Consider the following 14,761-nt stretch of genomic DNA (forward strand, 5'->3'; position numbering starts at 1 on the left):
AAAATGAAGAACAGGCAAATAAAACAATCGACTCGTAGGAATGGAATATGAAACCTTAAAAAGTTCTTGTTCTATCTAAAAGCAGAATACAAAAGCTCTAAAATCTAGATTTAATTGCACTAAATCATTAGAAAGATTTAACCTTAGTTCCAAAGAAGTAGCTGATTAATTTGTAAAATATAACCAACTATTGTATCAAATATCAATCCCTTGTAACAGATTGTTGACTTTCCGGGAAAATGAATACTACTTCAATGGGAGCAGCGAATATCACCCTTGAGTTTAGTCTACACAATAGCTTTCCTGCGAAGGAATTTTCAGCATTTTCAGAAGTAATAAAAAGTTGTGCCTTCCAGCACAAATTAATCATCTGATCTAGTTGCATATGCAAAAAGTTGTGCCTGTTTCTCAAGAAGCATATCACATGGATAACATGCAAGGAAGATCGTCAATGAAGATAATGGAATAACTAAAAAGAGTTTCTTTATTACAGTTGAACATCTAGCTTATCTACTACTGTGATTGACATGAAGCTAATTTTGCACTTTCAGGCTTTCTTCTGTTTTGGTGCCGGTGGGGGGAAGATCAAGCGGAAGATCCAAGCAGCCAATGTTGCCCCTATGAAGGGGGAAATCCAGTAGACATAAAATTGTTCCCATGTGTTGTGCCATTTGTTTATGTATGCCCACCCGAAAGCCTGTGTAAACATTACTTGCATGTTTAGTTCTGCGTCCTTATGGTTTATTGTAAGGCATAAAAGGGGCTGATTCATAACAAAGGTAAGGCTCCTTCAAAGGAACAAAAAGGTCCAAATAAAAGAAAGCAATAGATTAAATATGAAACAGAAAAGCAAATACATAAGATAAGTATTTAGTAGTTACATATTAAGAATATGCCAACTGAGAGTAGTCTTATCAATGTGAATCTAACAGTCTACCCGAGCTAAACCCAATCGAACAGGAAAAAGGCAGTTAACCCTAAAATTAATTTTCCATTAGGCAGGTTGCAAAATCCCCAGTAACTAACCAATATGCATATAATAATGTCAGTTATCAATAAACCCTTCAAGAACTCTTGTAGGAAAACTTTGACATTAAAATGCCTGCCCTTTCATTTCCTTGTCTGCGTATAGAAACAGGGTTGCATGATCCCGTATTTCTTTCAGACTACTTTCACTACCAATCATAAATCACAATTGAAGCAAATCTTTTGACTCCAGAGATTAATTTGTGGATACCACATACCAATAACTCTTAAACCTTACACTTTACCCAGTCTTTTTTTCCTTGATCTCTACCACGCACCCACTCCCAAGTCCCAACAAGTAATGAAATTCTTGTTTCATCCCTCTTTCAACGTGTTCCCATTTTTGAAATAAATATTACAATAATAATCCATGTTATTGGTTATTGTTGGAGAATACTATTCCATATGGAAAAAGTATAAAAATATGAAGTGGAATAAATATGGAGTAGATTTGGCCTTTGCACAAGCCGATTGGTTTTCTGCAAGGTAAGGTTCCAAACGTACTTATATGGCCACTGATATCATTTGGTCCAACGCTCTCAAGGCCTATGGAGTTTCTACAGTTACCACAAACAACCATGATCGCTACCAAATTTCACCATTGCAATGGTTAGCGCCACCAATTATAACCAAGTGATGAATCATCCTAAATCACGACCTTTACATGGCACTTTTGCAAATTGAGTAATTATAACAGGTGTCTACCCTCTAAAGTTATTTTCTTAAAGCTAAAAAACAAATAAGGTAAAAAAGACTAATTGATCTTTCTTTTCTGATCATTTATAAATTGTCCTTTCAAATTTGAAAAATAAGAGCAAGCAGGATGTCTTTTCTCTATTTCTTTAATGATTTAAAAATGGTATGAAGAGAAGCAACCTGGCCACTTGCCCAGAAAATGAACAAAGAAGCCACTAACCAAGCATGTTAACAATTCGTGTGTCCAAATGTCTCCAACGCATAATTTTCTTTAGTAACACAAAATCGTCAAAACTATCTTAAGTAAAAACACAATAAAGATACCAGAATTTGAACAGATAAGAACAAAAGAAAAGGAAATTGAAGATATAGCATTTCCAACTGATATAACATATTCCTTGTGATGTGACAATATCACTTTATCATAATATAATATGACAACTCTCTAAAGAAATAACCATGAAAAGTGAAAATTGAGAGTCACCCACAATTTTGAACAGCATAATGGCAAAAATAGATCACAAGAAGATCAGGGGTGGGAGTCCTGTTATGCAGCATATAAAAGCAAAGCCACTATAATCATATCATTTAAAAAGCACGCAATTTATAAGAAACAATCATCATTGCATTATTTAGATTGTGTTAACTAATTTGAAAAGAATCCACAATATTAAGACAGAATAAAAAAGCAATAAATGAACGTGAGAATGTAAAAGAGCACTGAGCTACTCACATTAGCCGGATTCATGGAAGGACCGGTGTATTTAGAACCTGTGACAACCAATGCTACAGTCACAACAGCAATCAACCAATTCTGCACGAACAAGTTCCGAGGACCTCTAAGGATAATCACAAGAACAGCAAAGCTAATCAAAAAGGTCAGCACCCCCTCAGCAATTGCTCCTGTATGTAAATCAACTTTCAAAGCTGGGCCTCCAAGCATGTGCTTATACTGCAGAGGCATCACCTCCAGGATCGCCAATGCACCGCCCACAGCACCTGCTGCCTGCCGAGAAGATATCAACTATCAAGTATAATACTTTTCCTCAATCACCTAAATTATATGCAACATCAAGTATAATACTTTTCCTCAATCACCTAAATTATATGCAACATCACAAGTTTTGTTCCTTTAAAGTTCTCTCTTTCCCAGGACTGATTATGATTCTTCCCAAATTTAAATTCCTTTCTTTCTTTTTTCTAGAAGATGTATCACTAGATATATTTTTCCTCTCTTTCAGGAGAAAAAAAGAAAACAAACAAAAAAAACCAGCAAGCACATACAAACAAAAAGAAACAAAAACTCAAATACAGAATCAGTAAACCCAAGCAATTATCAAGAACAATTGAGTGCAATTTAATTCGAATTCTGCTACTTAAGCCACTATCAAGCAAACATGCAAAAAGCAGATACATAGAAATTCACAAGTACACAAATTACCTGAGCAGGAAATCTAAGAGCCAAGGAGAAAAGATTATCACCACCAACATCAGCAGCATAAAAAGAAGTAGTACCGGTAGGACTAAAACTAGCACCACCCATAAGCTCACCGATCAAAGCAAACAGGAAAAGCAACACAAAAAGGACAACAGTAGAAATAAAAAGGGTAGCCCAAACATGATCTTGAACACCAATTGTAGCAGCTATAAGGGTAGTAAATAACCCCCACATCGATGAACAAAAAACCCACATAAACGTTATCAATGCATCACCAATCGCTGCCTTTATTGCTTCCATCGTTAATTCCTATCAAAACCTTAAAAGTTTCTAGCTTTGATAACGATGTTTAGGTTTAAGTACTTATAAAGATAGCAAATGGGCAGTAGGTGGTTAGCCCTGAGTTTTGTGCTGTTTCTTTGGCAGAACTGGTAATTTTTGGGCGTTCTGAAATGGGTTTTGGATTGTCAGTGATGGTGAAATTATCCAAATAAGAGAAGATCAGAAAAAGAAGTGAGTTAAGTTTTTGTTAACCTGTAATTTTCTTTTGAATTTTTTTAATCTCCTGTTAGGATTGTCTCCATCTCTTAATTTGTTTTCTTAATTAAATAAATTGTTTCTTTCTTTAACTTACAAATGAGAAATTGTATTTCATTGTAACTCTTTAAGGATAATAAACATGAAATTACTTTACAAAAAATGATCAAGTTATAAAATGTTTCTAATCTTATCCAGAGAAGGTCCAATTGTTTGTTATGTAATAGGATATACAAAAGAAACCAGAAATTCTTTGCAAATGTCAGAGTAGGTAGAAGTATTTGAAATGGAGACTTGTTTTTTTTTTTTAAATTTTCCAAATTTTTAATAATGAAGGAAGGTCAAAGCAGCTATCACCTTATTGAAAACTTTTCTACATGTAGTAAATAACTATTGATGAAAGTATGTTTTAATCTAATACACATTAAAATGATTTATTTTTGCATATATAAAATGTAGGACCTCTTTATAATGATTTTATTTTCCACATGTTTTGCTGTACTTCAATATAAAATTTATTCTTTCACAAATCATTAAACATAATTATTGATAAACTTAAGATTTATAGCTTATCCAATATATTATCTAATATTATGATGAGGCAAATTAAATAAATTGTGTTTGTTTAGAAGTGTTTAATTCTTTTTCAAACAGTTTAATAAACAAAAAATGGTATTTTAGAAAACTAATAGTTATGAATTTTAAAATTTTATTTTTGTTTCTTAAACATTCTTAATTTTCCTTTTCTATTATATCTCTTATATAATTTTCTTATATTTTTTACAAATAGTTTAATATAATGAGAAGCATCTCTTAAAAATAAATAAATAAGAGAACTCATTTCTAATTTTTTAAAAGTAAAAAAATAAAAAACGTACAACTATATATTCATTCTCTTTTTGTTTTGAATGCACATAAATTAATATATTAAAAGTATTTATAAAATAAATAATTAATTAAAATAGCTCATCATTCATTAAAGTTAAAATGAAGAATTTTATAAAAATCTACCTCTTATATTAGTTTCTGAAATTTCTCATTCATTAAAAGGAGAAATATTATATAAAAAAGTCGCCTTTTGTAAAGTCTATCGTTGTAAGAATATTTAGTGATCCACCAAATCCATTTTACATCATTTTCTTTAAACAAGACTTTTAAAAACATAAGCAAACACATAGAACGATTAAAAGACACACACACACAAACACAAAAACCAAAAGAAAATGCCAAATGCATAATCAGTAAATGCAAGCAATAGTCATAAACAATTGAGGGCAATTCAAATTATGATATCAATGTCTCCATCAATAGAACATGCACAAAAACTAAAAAAGAAAAATAAAAAAGTATAAAGATTGGCAGGTAAATAATTGAATTACCTGAGCAGGGAATCTAAGAGCCATAGAGAAAAGATTATCAGCAGTGGCACCAGCAGCATAAAAAGAAGCAGTACCAGTAGGATTAAAACTAGCGCCACCCAGAAACTCAGCGATCAAACCAAACAAGAAAACAAACACGAAAACAAGAACTGTAGTGATAAAAAGGGTAGCCCAAACATGGTGTTGCACACCGAGTGCAGTAGCTATAAGGGTAGTAAAAAACCCAAACAACGATGAACAGAAAACCCACATAAACGTTAACACCGCATCACCAGCCGCTGCCTTTATTGCCCTCATCGTTAATCCCTCTCAAAACCCTTGAAGAAACAAAAAGAAAAGTGTCTGGCTTCGATAGCAAGGCAAGGTACTTATGTTGTAAAGACAGAAACTGGGTAGTGTGGGTGTTGTTAAGGTTAAAAGAAGGGAACTTTAGTTTTGGTGTTTGGTTGGTCTGAAATTCAATTATTTTTGGCAGGGAATGGAACAGAAAAAGAAAAAAACAAAAAGGTGGTGGTTTGATAAGATTAAAGAATATAACAAACAGGGAAATCGGAAACAGGGTGATTGTGAATTACCTAATTAGCAGAAGTGGGGATGGGGGCAGTGAGATGGTAAGTGATAATAAGATAAGCTTTTAGTTTTACCAAAATCTTGCTGAGTCGGGATTTTGTGTGTTTCTGAGCTGTTTCTTTTTACCATTTCTTGTTCCTCTCTCTCAATATATATATATATATATATATATATATGGAGACCTCTTTCTATATATACTTTTATATTTTTTAATAAATATTTCTTTTGGACTTTAAAATGAAAAGAAAAAATGTATTCCATCAATGGCAACTCTTTTTAAGACAATAATCATGAGGATAGTAATTCAAAAATTTAAGTTAAAGTTATGAGATATCATTTCTTTTTAAAATTTTTTAATATATCAAATATGTAGAGATAACAATATGTTTTAAAACAAATATTATATATATATATATATACTTTTTAACATTATTTTATTAATATTATTAATTAATAAATTTCTAAAATAATCTCAACTTATAACAATATTTAATAATATGCAAGGTTCTACTTTGTAGTATAAAGATTATAACTTAATTATTTAGCTTGGATTACACATGAGGCTAAGATTGCAGAATTGATATAGAGTTATGATTAAATTAGAAGGTTACTCCTCAGAAGTCTCATAGATCTTAGGAGTATGTATTTTTGTTTATGCCAATCCTAATTCAATTATAACTATTACTCCTAAATCTATAGAGTCCTAATTAAAAGAAAAAGAGTCAAATATTAACATCTTTTAGTGAATAAATAAAAATTATTAAGAGTATTTTTGTTAGATCAAATATATGTTTTACTAGCTACTCTAATATTACATACATTTGCATGTGATCTCAAAATTACTTTTAAATTCTATGAAAAAAAAACTATTTTCAAATCTTAAAAATAATAAACATAAAAACATGAGCGTATATTTAATATAATATAATTGCTTGAATATAATAGATGGAAAAATATTTATAATTTAAAGGTGTGATCAATTAATGGTAAATAAATTATGTGTTTTTTTAAGGTCAATTTTAAAATAATTGACGAGGGATTATGATTAATGGATGAATTAAAACTGCAATCATTTATAAAATTGATCTAATTAGGTTTGCAAATAATTGTGTATATATATATATATATATATAAAATTTTGAATCTTATATTTTTTTTGATACATGTGCTTAATTTTTGATATATAAAATTTTTATTTTAATATGTGTATTTATTTTGATATATAGAATTTAAGCTTATGTGCAATTTTATGATTTTTTTATTAATTTATTGATTAATAAGTTACATTCCTGAATAAATACTACTTCTAATTCTAATAAATAACATATTAATAATACGTTAATTTAATAATTAGATAATGATTAATTTTCTATTAGATAATAATTATTCTAAAAAAATTATGTGAATTATATTTTAATATTATATTAATTAATAAATTAATTATTTAACTAAATAATAAATTTAATTATAAAAAATATATTCTTAAATATTCATTAATAAATTAATTTTTGATTATATAATAATTTTTAATTTTAATAATAATATCAATTATATTGATAGTATTAATTAATATAATATTAGAATTAATTAATATATATTTTTAAAATAATTTTTATATTATTACACTAATAATTTTTTTAAAAAATTAAAAATATTTAAAAATAGTTAGTTTGTTATTATTTTTTAAAATATTATAAATTAATATTCAATATTAAAAATTTATTAAATTATATCTATAAATTTGATTTTTTTATAATTAAAATACAACGTTCGGATAAACGACTAGTTAAACGTCACTTCCTTATAAGATGTTGATGGAAATTGTAAAATTTATTTTATCGCGCTGCTAGCATCTCTTAACTTTAAATTTTATTTACTCAATTCAGTCTTTATCATTATTCTTATATTATTATTTTTAATGAATAAAATAAATATTTTTCAAAATTTTGTAATATCTCATTAATTCTTAAAAGGATAAATTGATTGTCAGCAGAATTTAATCTCCTGTTTCCACTTTAACATCATTGTATCAGCCATGAAGAAAAGTTATAAATTTTAATCCATTTTTTTGTCCATTTATTAAGAAAAAATGACAAGAAGAAGAAGTTGAGAGCAATGGATAAGGATATAAAATAAGTTCTGGGCTGAAAATTCAAATAAAAAGGCCCAAAAGCAAAAATAAGTAAATAACAAATAAAGTAGAGCTAACGGAAATGAATGAAAATATAGCCGTTGGGAGCTTACAACGGCTACTTCGTTTTTTTTTGTTTTTTTTTTTTGTTCTTTCAGATCCAACTATGAATTATTTCTTTTGTTTCCTTTTAAGGATCTCTTGTGAAACTCTTGTAATTCACAACTAATAAATCCAGTTCACAATCTGAGTTTGTATTTCCATATCAGAAAACCAAAACCCAATATCATCTCCTTGTTTCCATCTTCAAATCTCAGATTAACAACACTACTCAATTTGCCATTTCTATATCTTTCCATTTTGATCTCTCTCTCTGTGCTGTCACTGGAGTATAGTAATCAGCTGTTGCTTCTGCTTTCTTTTACTGGTTGTTTAAGGTATGCTCTTAGCTCTATCCATACATTGTGCCATTAATTTTCATTAGGAAAGCATTGCCCTATTATTTTTGGGTAAATACCTACTTTTTGAAATGGAAAGTTAATTGATACCCATATTTTTATTTTTTAGTTGTTTAATTGGTTAATTAGACCATATTCTTATATAATTGTAAACTATTAAATCAAAAATAATATGCCTGATTTCAGATTAAAGAAAACATAAGTGTCAAAAACCCATGTCATATTTTAGTTTTATGCCCTTATCAGTTGTTTTCGGTTAGCTGATAATGATTGTGTTAGATGACCTAAAGTCATAATTTACTATATCTAAATCATATAAGTTTTATGTTTAAATTATAAGTGTCCAAAACCCATATATATCATGATTTACAATTTCAGTTCTCTTCCCTTTATAGTTGATTGTGCAGGTGAATTATGGACATACTTCACCAATATGTTTCATGTCTGATTCAATTTATTTTTTGGATTTCAGGTCTGATAACTAGCAGCTTGTAAAGATGAACGACCTAATGACAAAATCCTTCACCAGCTATGTGGACCTAAAGAAAGAGGCCATGAGAGATTTGGAAGCTGGTCCTGACCCTGATTTAGAGATGGCAAATGCATCGAACACCATGGATCGTAACCTTGGTCTTTTTCTTGAAGAAGCTGAGAATGTCAAGAAAGAAATGGAATCAATTCGTGATGTACTAGTCCGTCTTCAAGAATCTAATGAAGAAAGTAAATCACTGCACAAACCTGAGGCATTAAAATTGCTGCGAAACAAGATCAATGCAGATATTGTTACTGTCCAAAAGAAGGCAAGAGCTATCAAGACTCAGCTTGAAGAAATGGACCGTGCCAATGCAGCTAACAGGCGCCTTTCAGGGTTCAAAGAAGGAACACCAATTTATAGAACCAGAGTTGCAGTTACTAATGGTTTACGCAAGAAGCTGAAGGAACTTATGATGGATTTTCAGGGGTTAAGGCAGAAAATGATGACAGAATACAAAGAAACTGTTGGTAGGAGGTATTTCACAGTTACCGGAGAGTACCCAGATGAGGAAATCATTGACAAGATTATATCTGATGGCAATGGAGGTGAGGAGTTTTTGAAATGTGCAATTCAGGAGCATGGGAAAGGGAAGGTGTTAGAGACAGTAGTGGAGATACAGGATAGGCATGACGCGGCAAAAGAGATTGAGAAGAGCTTGTTGGAGCTGCATCAAGTGTTTCTGGACATGGCTGTGATGGTAGAGGCTCAAGGAGAGCAGTTGGATGATATTGAGCATCATGTTCTGAATGCTAGTCATTATGTTAAGGATGGTGCCAAAGAGCTCAAGACCGCTAAAGATTATCAGAGGGGTAGCAGGAAGTGGACGTGCATTGGGATTATACTTTTGTTGATTATTATTCTGGTGATTGTTATACCTATTGCCACTAGCTTTAGTCATTCTTGAACTAGAGGGTCTCATGGAGGATTTAATGCCCTGTTATTCCTTCTGGTTTTCTTGTTTTACTTTTGGGATATATGATCTTCTGGTCCTTGTTCCTGGACTGTGTAGTTTGAGGGTGGCTAATCGGCATTGGTTTATTCTTTTTAAGTAATAGTAACTTTCTGAAGTGTAATATTGTGATGTAGATCCCTAGATCTGCAAAATTTTTAAGACATATTTGTTTTATTAGTTGTTATCCTTTCTTATCTTTTCTTGCTCTTTCCTAGAAAGAGTCCTAGCAGTCAATGTTGATCAACTTGAGGTGACAGACATAATTGAGATATTTTCAGCAGCAGCAGAAAAAACAGAATTTCAAATTCCCAGAAAGCTGTTTGAATACGTAGGAATCTCCAATAACAAATATAGACAAGCGATTCATTTTCTCGCAATTTATGTCTAGTGCATTACTTATTCAATATGTCTGTATCCAAGACCCTCGAAATTCCACCAGCTAAACTTTAAATTGAAGCTGTGTGATCTCCCATAAAGAGAAAACAAAAAAATATTTAGCAACCAGCAAACATTAAAAAAAAAAGGGCAAAAAAATCAAAATCTGTATTTCCTTTGTGGAGACTTAAAAAGTACAAAAACACAGTATGAATTCACATTGCCCAAGAATAAAACATTTACATGGTCAACATGTATTCTATCTTAATTTCCTTAATGGCAATGCTCCCCCAAAGAGTTTTTCCACCTCAGTTGCTTCCATTTGCAATCCATTCAATATATCTTTTTCTTCTTTACTTAGCTCCCTCAGGAAAAATTCCTCATCTTGTTGGAGCTCTTTAAGCCCTTCTGCCAATCTCTGCAACAAGGTCATTTCGGTCTTCCCAACCTTCTCTACCTCCCCTTCAATTTCCTCAACCTCCCGTATAATGGTCTTCTCCCCTTCCTCTACTGTTTTCTCTAGTCTCTCAACAAGGGGAGGCTCAGGTCCACAAGTATTATCTGTTCTAATAAACTTGTTGAAATCTCGTCCTACGCTTTTAGCTGCTCTTTCCAGTTCAGGTATGATGCTTTCTGGCAAAACTGCACTTCTTGTATATACAACAGCACCACCATATCCATCCCATGCATCATTCTTGCCCCGATAGTACACGAATACATAATCATCATTGCTATTTTCTATCTTGGACGACAAAATATACCTAGATATGACATATATGTTATGGTTATTCTTGACAAATTCAGCAAACGGCACAACCATGATACTCGAAGCTGTAGGAGAAATTTTACTCTCTGCTGATTATGTGATGTATATTATAAGCATTGAATGGGTTACGTGCATAGATAAGGTCTATGCCAGGTTTGAGTGTTCATTTGTTCTTCATTCACAAGGTCACAAGTGATGAAACTCCATGCATTTTACAAGTATCAGTGCAGCTTATGACTTTTATTCTCAAATTAGGATAACTACTAATTGTATAGATGGTGTAAATGCAGGGTGAATGGTGAAGCCCTCAAGGCTGAATTTTAATAACTCAATCAATGCTCCTGAAATGCATTAAATCAGTAATTAATAAGTGAATCCTGAACTTAACAATGATGCTTTTATCCCAAAGGTGAGACTGAAAAACCAGGCGGCAGGCTCAAGGATTATATTTCATTTATGATTTTAGGGGAAACATAACATATATTCTTCCTCAATTAACCCAGAATTAATATAACCGAGAGATCTATTAATAAAATCTCCTGTCCAACTAGCCAAGAGAATTTACCAAGGACCAAATGTGCTTAACAGAGTGAAAGCAAACTCAAAATGACTACCCTATAATGTAGAGCATGTCAAAAGAAATGAGTAAAAGAACTTTGTCTGCTACCACGAATGGTTACTGCAGAGTTTTATCTTTTCAGCCACTAGACACTCTATTTGATTGTTTAGAATTTCTTTGTACTGGGCTGGGCACAAGCTAAACTAATTTAATACAAGTAAAAAGTGAATTAAAAATGTGCTGTCAAATTAGTAAGAGAACGGGAAGAAGGCATTTACCAATCATCTTGATAATGAAGAAACTCATTGTCATGATTGTAGAGTATCCCAGGCTGCACAGGATCTTGAACAAACCTCTGCACAGCCGATCGAGTGAAAAAGCCACTATCTAGAGTTCGAATTCTCCATGTTAGATTTCCCACAAGTTTGTCAGATTCTGTATGGAATTCATGCAATTGGCAATCAAAAGTATCGAAGGTAGGATTTAGGCCACTAGTAATAAACCACTTCCCACTGAAATCTGCAATGTTAAAGCTTTTGACAAGTACAGCAGGATCAGGGACAGGAAAGTCACCAACATCAGATTTCTGAGGCACACACTTCTTTCGTGAGACTGCACACTCATTGAATTCGTCAACAACACTGTTTTGAAACAAGTCTCCGCATTTGATCTGCAAATTACAAAGGAGGAAACCTCTTATGATAATCATAAATTGCCTCCGTTCAGCATAAGGGGCAAACAAGTGGCTCAGCATTTACTGAAAGCTGAAGCTGATAGAGATGGTATGTTTCCTTTTTACAAATGGACTCTCTTGTGCAGCTCATGCATATGGTGTCGCTGAAGCTGATACAGCTCATGTATGTTTCCTTCAGTGACCAGAGTGTTATGCTTATTCATTTATTTCTAGTGCACCAGTTTTACTTTTTACATATATATCCATGAATGTCTAGAAGAATAAAACTAACCTGGCATTCAGTCTCATCAGGCCGGTTATTGCAGGTCTGAAGACAAGCAACGTTGGCAGCACACGCTGGATTTGCAATGCACTTGACCAATTCTAGCCTAACCAAAATAAGTAAAGAAGCTCAGATGATAATTTATGATAGTTTTGCTATAGGAAAACCAAGTTTTAAGAAATATTCAAGCAGAATCATAATGAATTAATGAATGTATTTGAAGGATCTAATGCAATAAAAAATTAATAGACTTTCACATGTGTAGAGGTGTATCAAGCTCCCCTTATTACATGTTTTGGGGAGGATTTGATATATGAAACATTCTCTGTGCATAGAAAGGAGGCCATTTCAGTAGTCTGACCTGTGGCATATAGGTTGCAGTTGAGCAAACATAAAGTTGCACCAAGGTTCACTCTCGTCATCAACAGATAAATACCACATACATATGCGTGTGTGAATATATATATATATAAGGAGGGTAAGACTTAGTGGACAAAATACATACAGAAGAAAAAGAGAGGAAATTTGATAACTACAGCATTGACTTTAATTTAGACTGCAAGGAAATTTGGATCACCTGCACTCCTTCAATAAGCAAGTACATGTTTTGAGAGCATCAACAGCATCAGCTGATGGAATGATTAATAATGCGCATGCCAGTATGCCAGCAACTTTCAAGAGCTGGAAGCGGCTCCTTACCTTCAGGCTGTTTGACACATTAATCATCAGGAAATCAACGGCTTCGTTTACCTTGAGCAATAATCCAGAGGAATTGAAAAATATCAGAAAAGAATAAAACAACCAACAGAACTTGACAAACTCCACCTTGAAAAACAAAGCAACTGTTATTTAAAAGCTACCTTAGTTATACTTGCACCAGTGCTACACAATGAGGACAACTTCTTAGTCCAGCCTGAGAACCGATGCGAGCATCTTAACTGAAGCCCACGATAATTCCTATGAGTACTCTTCAACTGAACATATCTTGACTTTCTGCTTTTGGGGAAAAATCTCAACACAAATACACTGTGAGAATGAGATCCCCTCCTCAACTGAAACCTTTCATCACTTATTGCAAATCCTGATTTGAAGCAACTACTACTAATACTTTCTTCATGAGATAAACAGATTGAGTTTGCAGCCAACGCCATACTTCAGTCTCTGATAATTCCGATTACAATCCAAAAATAGCCACATGATTAGGTAGTTTTCACTCTTACTTTCTAATTTATGCAAACCAACAAACTTACTAGGAAATAAAACTAACAATAGCGTCTACTTCTTTCATCTAATCTGATTAAAATTCTTGATTATTTTACAAATCACGTAAATTAAAACTAGACCCACTATCATATTTCCAGATACAAGTATGACATATGCTATAAACAAAGCTCTTTCCTGCTTGGCAATGAATATATGAACATTCTTGAGTAAACAATTCCAATTTCATTAGAACATTTTCATCTGTTTAATTACCTAAGACAGGAACCTATGTATCCTATCAAGAAAGTATTGGCAATTGTTAAACTAAAGCATTTGCAAGAAAAGGAGAAGCTTGTAGTAAAATTTTCAAGAAACATTTAATTACGAGAACAATATAACTACACAAGCCTTATCAAACAAGTTACAAGAAAAGAAAAAAAGAAAGAAAGAAGACATGAAGCCCATCTTTTACTGTTAAAAAAGGTAATAAAACTGAAACATGGAGGTAAAGTGAGGAGGTGCAGACCTTAAAGAGGAGATGGCGGTTTTCATGACAGGTTTAGTAGTTAAAAAAGGAGCAGTTGATGCAGCACAAAAGAGAGAGCAAAAAGAGCGCGGGTTTTGGAAGAGAGTGAAGTTGGGATAAGAAAACGTATGGGAATTAGCATTGTAACGTGGATCTAATATTTGCTTATTTTAGTTCTTCATTTTGTGGATTTGGTTAGGGTTAAGTTCAGTAAAATTGTTGAGGCCCATGCCCCACCTCATCTTCATTTATGGGCTTAGCCCAAAATCACCAAATTCGATAATTCTAATTACGGTCCTTTTCTGTTTGTTTTTTTTCTCTTTATCATAATTCTTATAATAAATAGTATTTTTAAGAGATATTTAAATATAAACAGTAATAAAATCTTTATATTTTATTTTATATTTTATATTATATATATAAATATTAATAATTTTAATTTTTTCTTTTAATTTTAACTAATAGAAAAGAAATTATAAATATCAATTTAATCAAATACGTAAAAACTTGTAGTTAATTTTTAATTATAAAGTAGAAAGTAAATTGTAGCTCTCCATATAAAGAGAGCCAAATAAACTCTCTACTTTATACTTAAAAAATAAGAAGTATTGAAATGTTATTTTATAATATTACTATTTAAATAAAAAATCCGAC

The 14,761-nt window shown here is 31.8% G+C and overlaps 3 protein-coding genes across 4 annotated transcripts; 1 reads left to right on the forward strand and 2 right to left on the reverse strand.

Moving 5' to 3' along the window:
- Window positions 1–333: 333 nt before the first annotated feature.
- Window positions 334–5,756, reverse strand: LOC8260950 (aquaporin SIP1-2). 2 transcript variants are annotated; one of them, XM_002525425.4, is made up of 3 exons: window positions 5,077–5,756; window positions 2,456–2,728; window positions 334–697 (listed from the first exon to the last, which is right to left on the reverse strand). In XM_002525425.4, the coding sequence occupies exons 1-3, from the start codon at window positions 5,371–5,373 to the stop codon at window positions 548–550; spliced, it is 720 nt and encodes a 239-aa protein (XP_002525471.2). In that variant the 5' UTR covers window positions 5,374–5,756; the 3' UTR covers window positions 334–547. The 2 variants fall into 2 exon arrangements, with proteins under 2 accessions (XP_002525471.2, XP_025014276.2); XM_025158508.2 differs by lacking the exon at window positions 5,077–5,756 and adding an exon at window positions 3,164–3,637.
- Window positions 5,757–7,922: 2,166 nt separating this feature from the next.
- On the forward strand, window positions 7,923–9,906 carry LOC8260951 (syntaxin-related protein KNOLLE). The gene is made up of 2 exons (XM_002525426.4): window positions 7,923–8,214; window positions 8,708–9,906. Exon 2 carries the CDS (start codon window positions 8,733–8,735, stop codon window positions 9,672–9,674), a length of 942 nt encoding a protein of 313 aa, XP_002525472.2. The 5' UTR covers window positions 7,923–8,214; window positions 8,708–8,732; the 3' UTR covers window positions 9,675–9,906.
- A 336-nt stretch (window positions 9,907–10,242) lies between these two features.
- LOC8260952 (violaxanthin de-epoxidase, chloroplastic) lies at window positions 10,243–14,264 on the reverse strand. The gene is made up of 6 exons (XM_002525427.4): window positions 14,108–14,264; window positions 13,239–13,539; window positions 12,956–13,128; window positions 12,388–12,484; window positions 11,701–12,092; window positions 10,243–10,858 (listed from the first exon to the last, which is right to left on the reverse strand). Exons 2-6 carry the CDS (start codon window positions 13,527–13,529, stop codon window positions 10,357–10,359), a joined length of 1,455 nt encoding a protein of 484 aa, XP_002525473.1. The 5' UTR covers window positions 13,530–13,539; window positions 14,108–14,264; the 3' UTR covers window positions 10,243–10,356.
- Between the last annotated feature and the right edge of the window lie 497 nt (window positions 14,265–14,761).

The sequence above is a fragment of the Ricinus communis genome, chromosome 10, assembly GCF_019578655.1.
Source record: "Ricinus communis isolate WT05 ecotype wild-type chromosome 10, ASM1957865v1, whole genome shotgun sequence".
Classification (NCBI taxonomy): domain Eukaryota; kingdom Viridiplantae; phylum Streptophyta; class Magnoliopsida; order Malpighiales; family Euphorbiaceae; genus Ricinus; species Ricinus communis.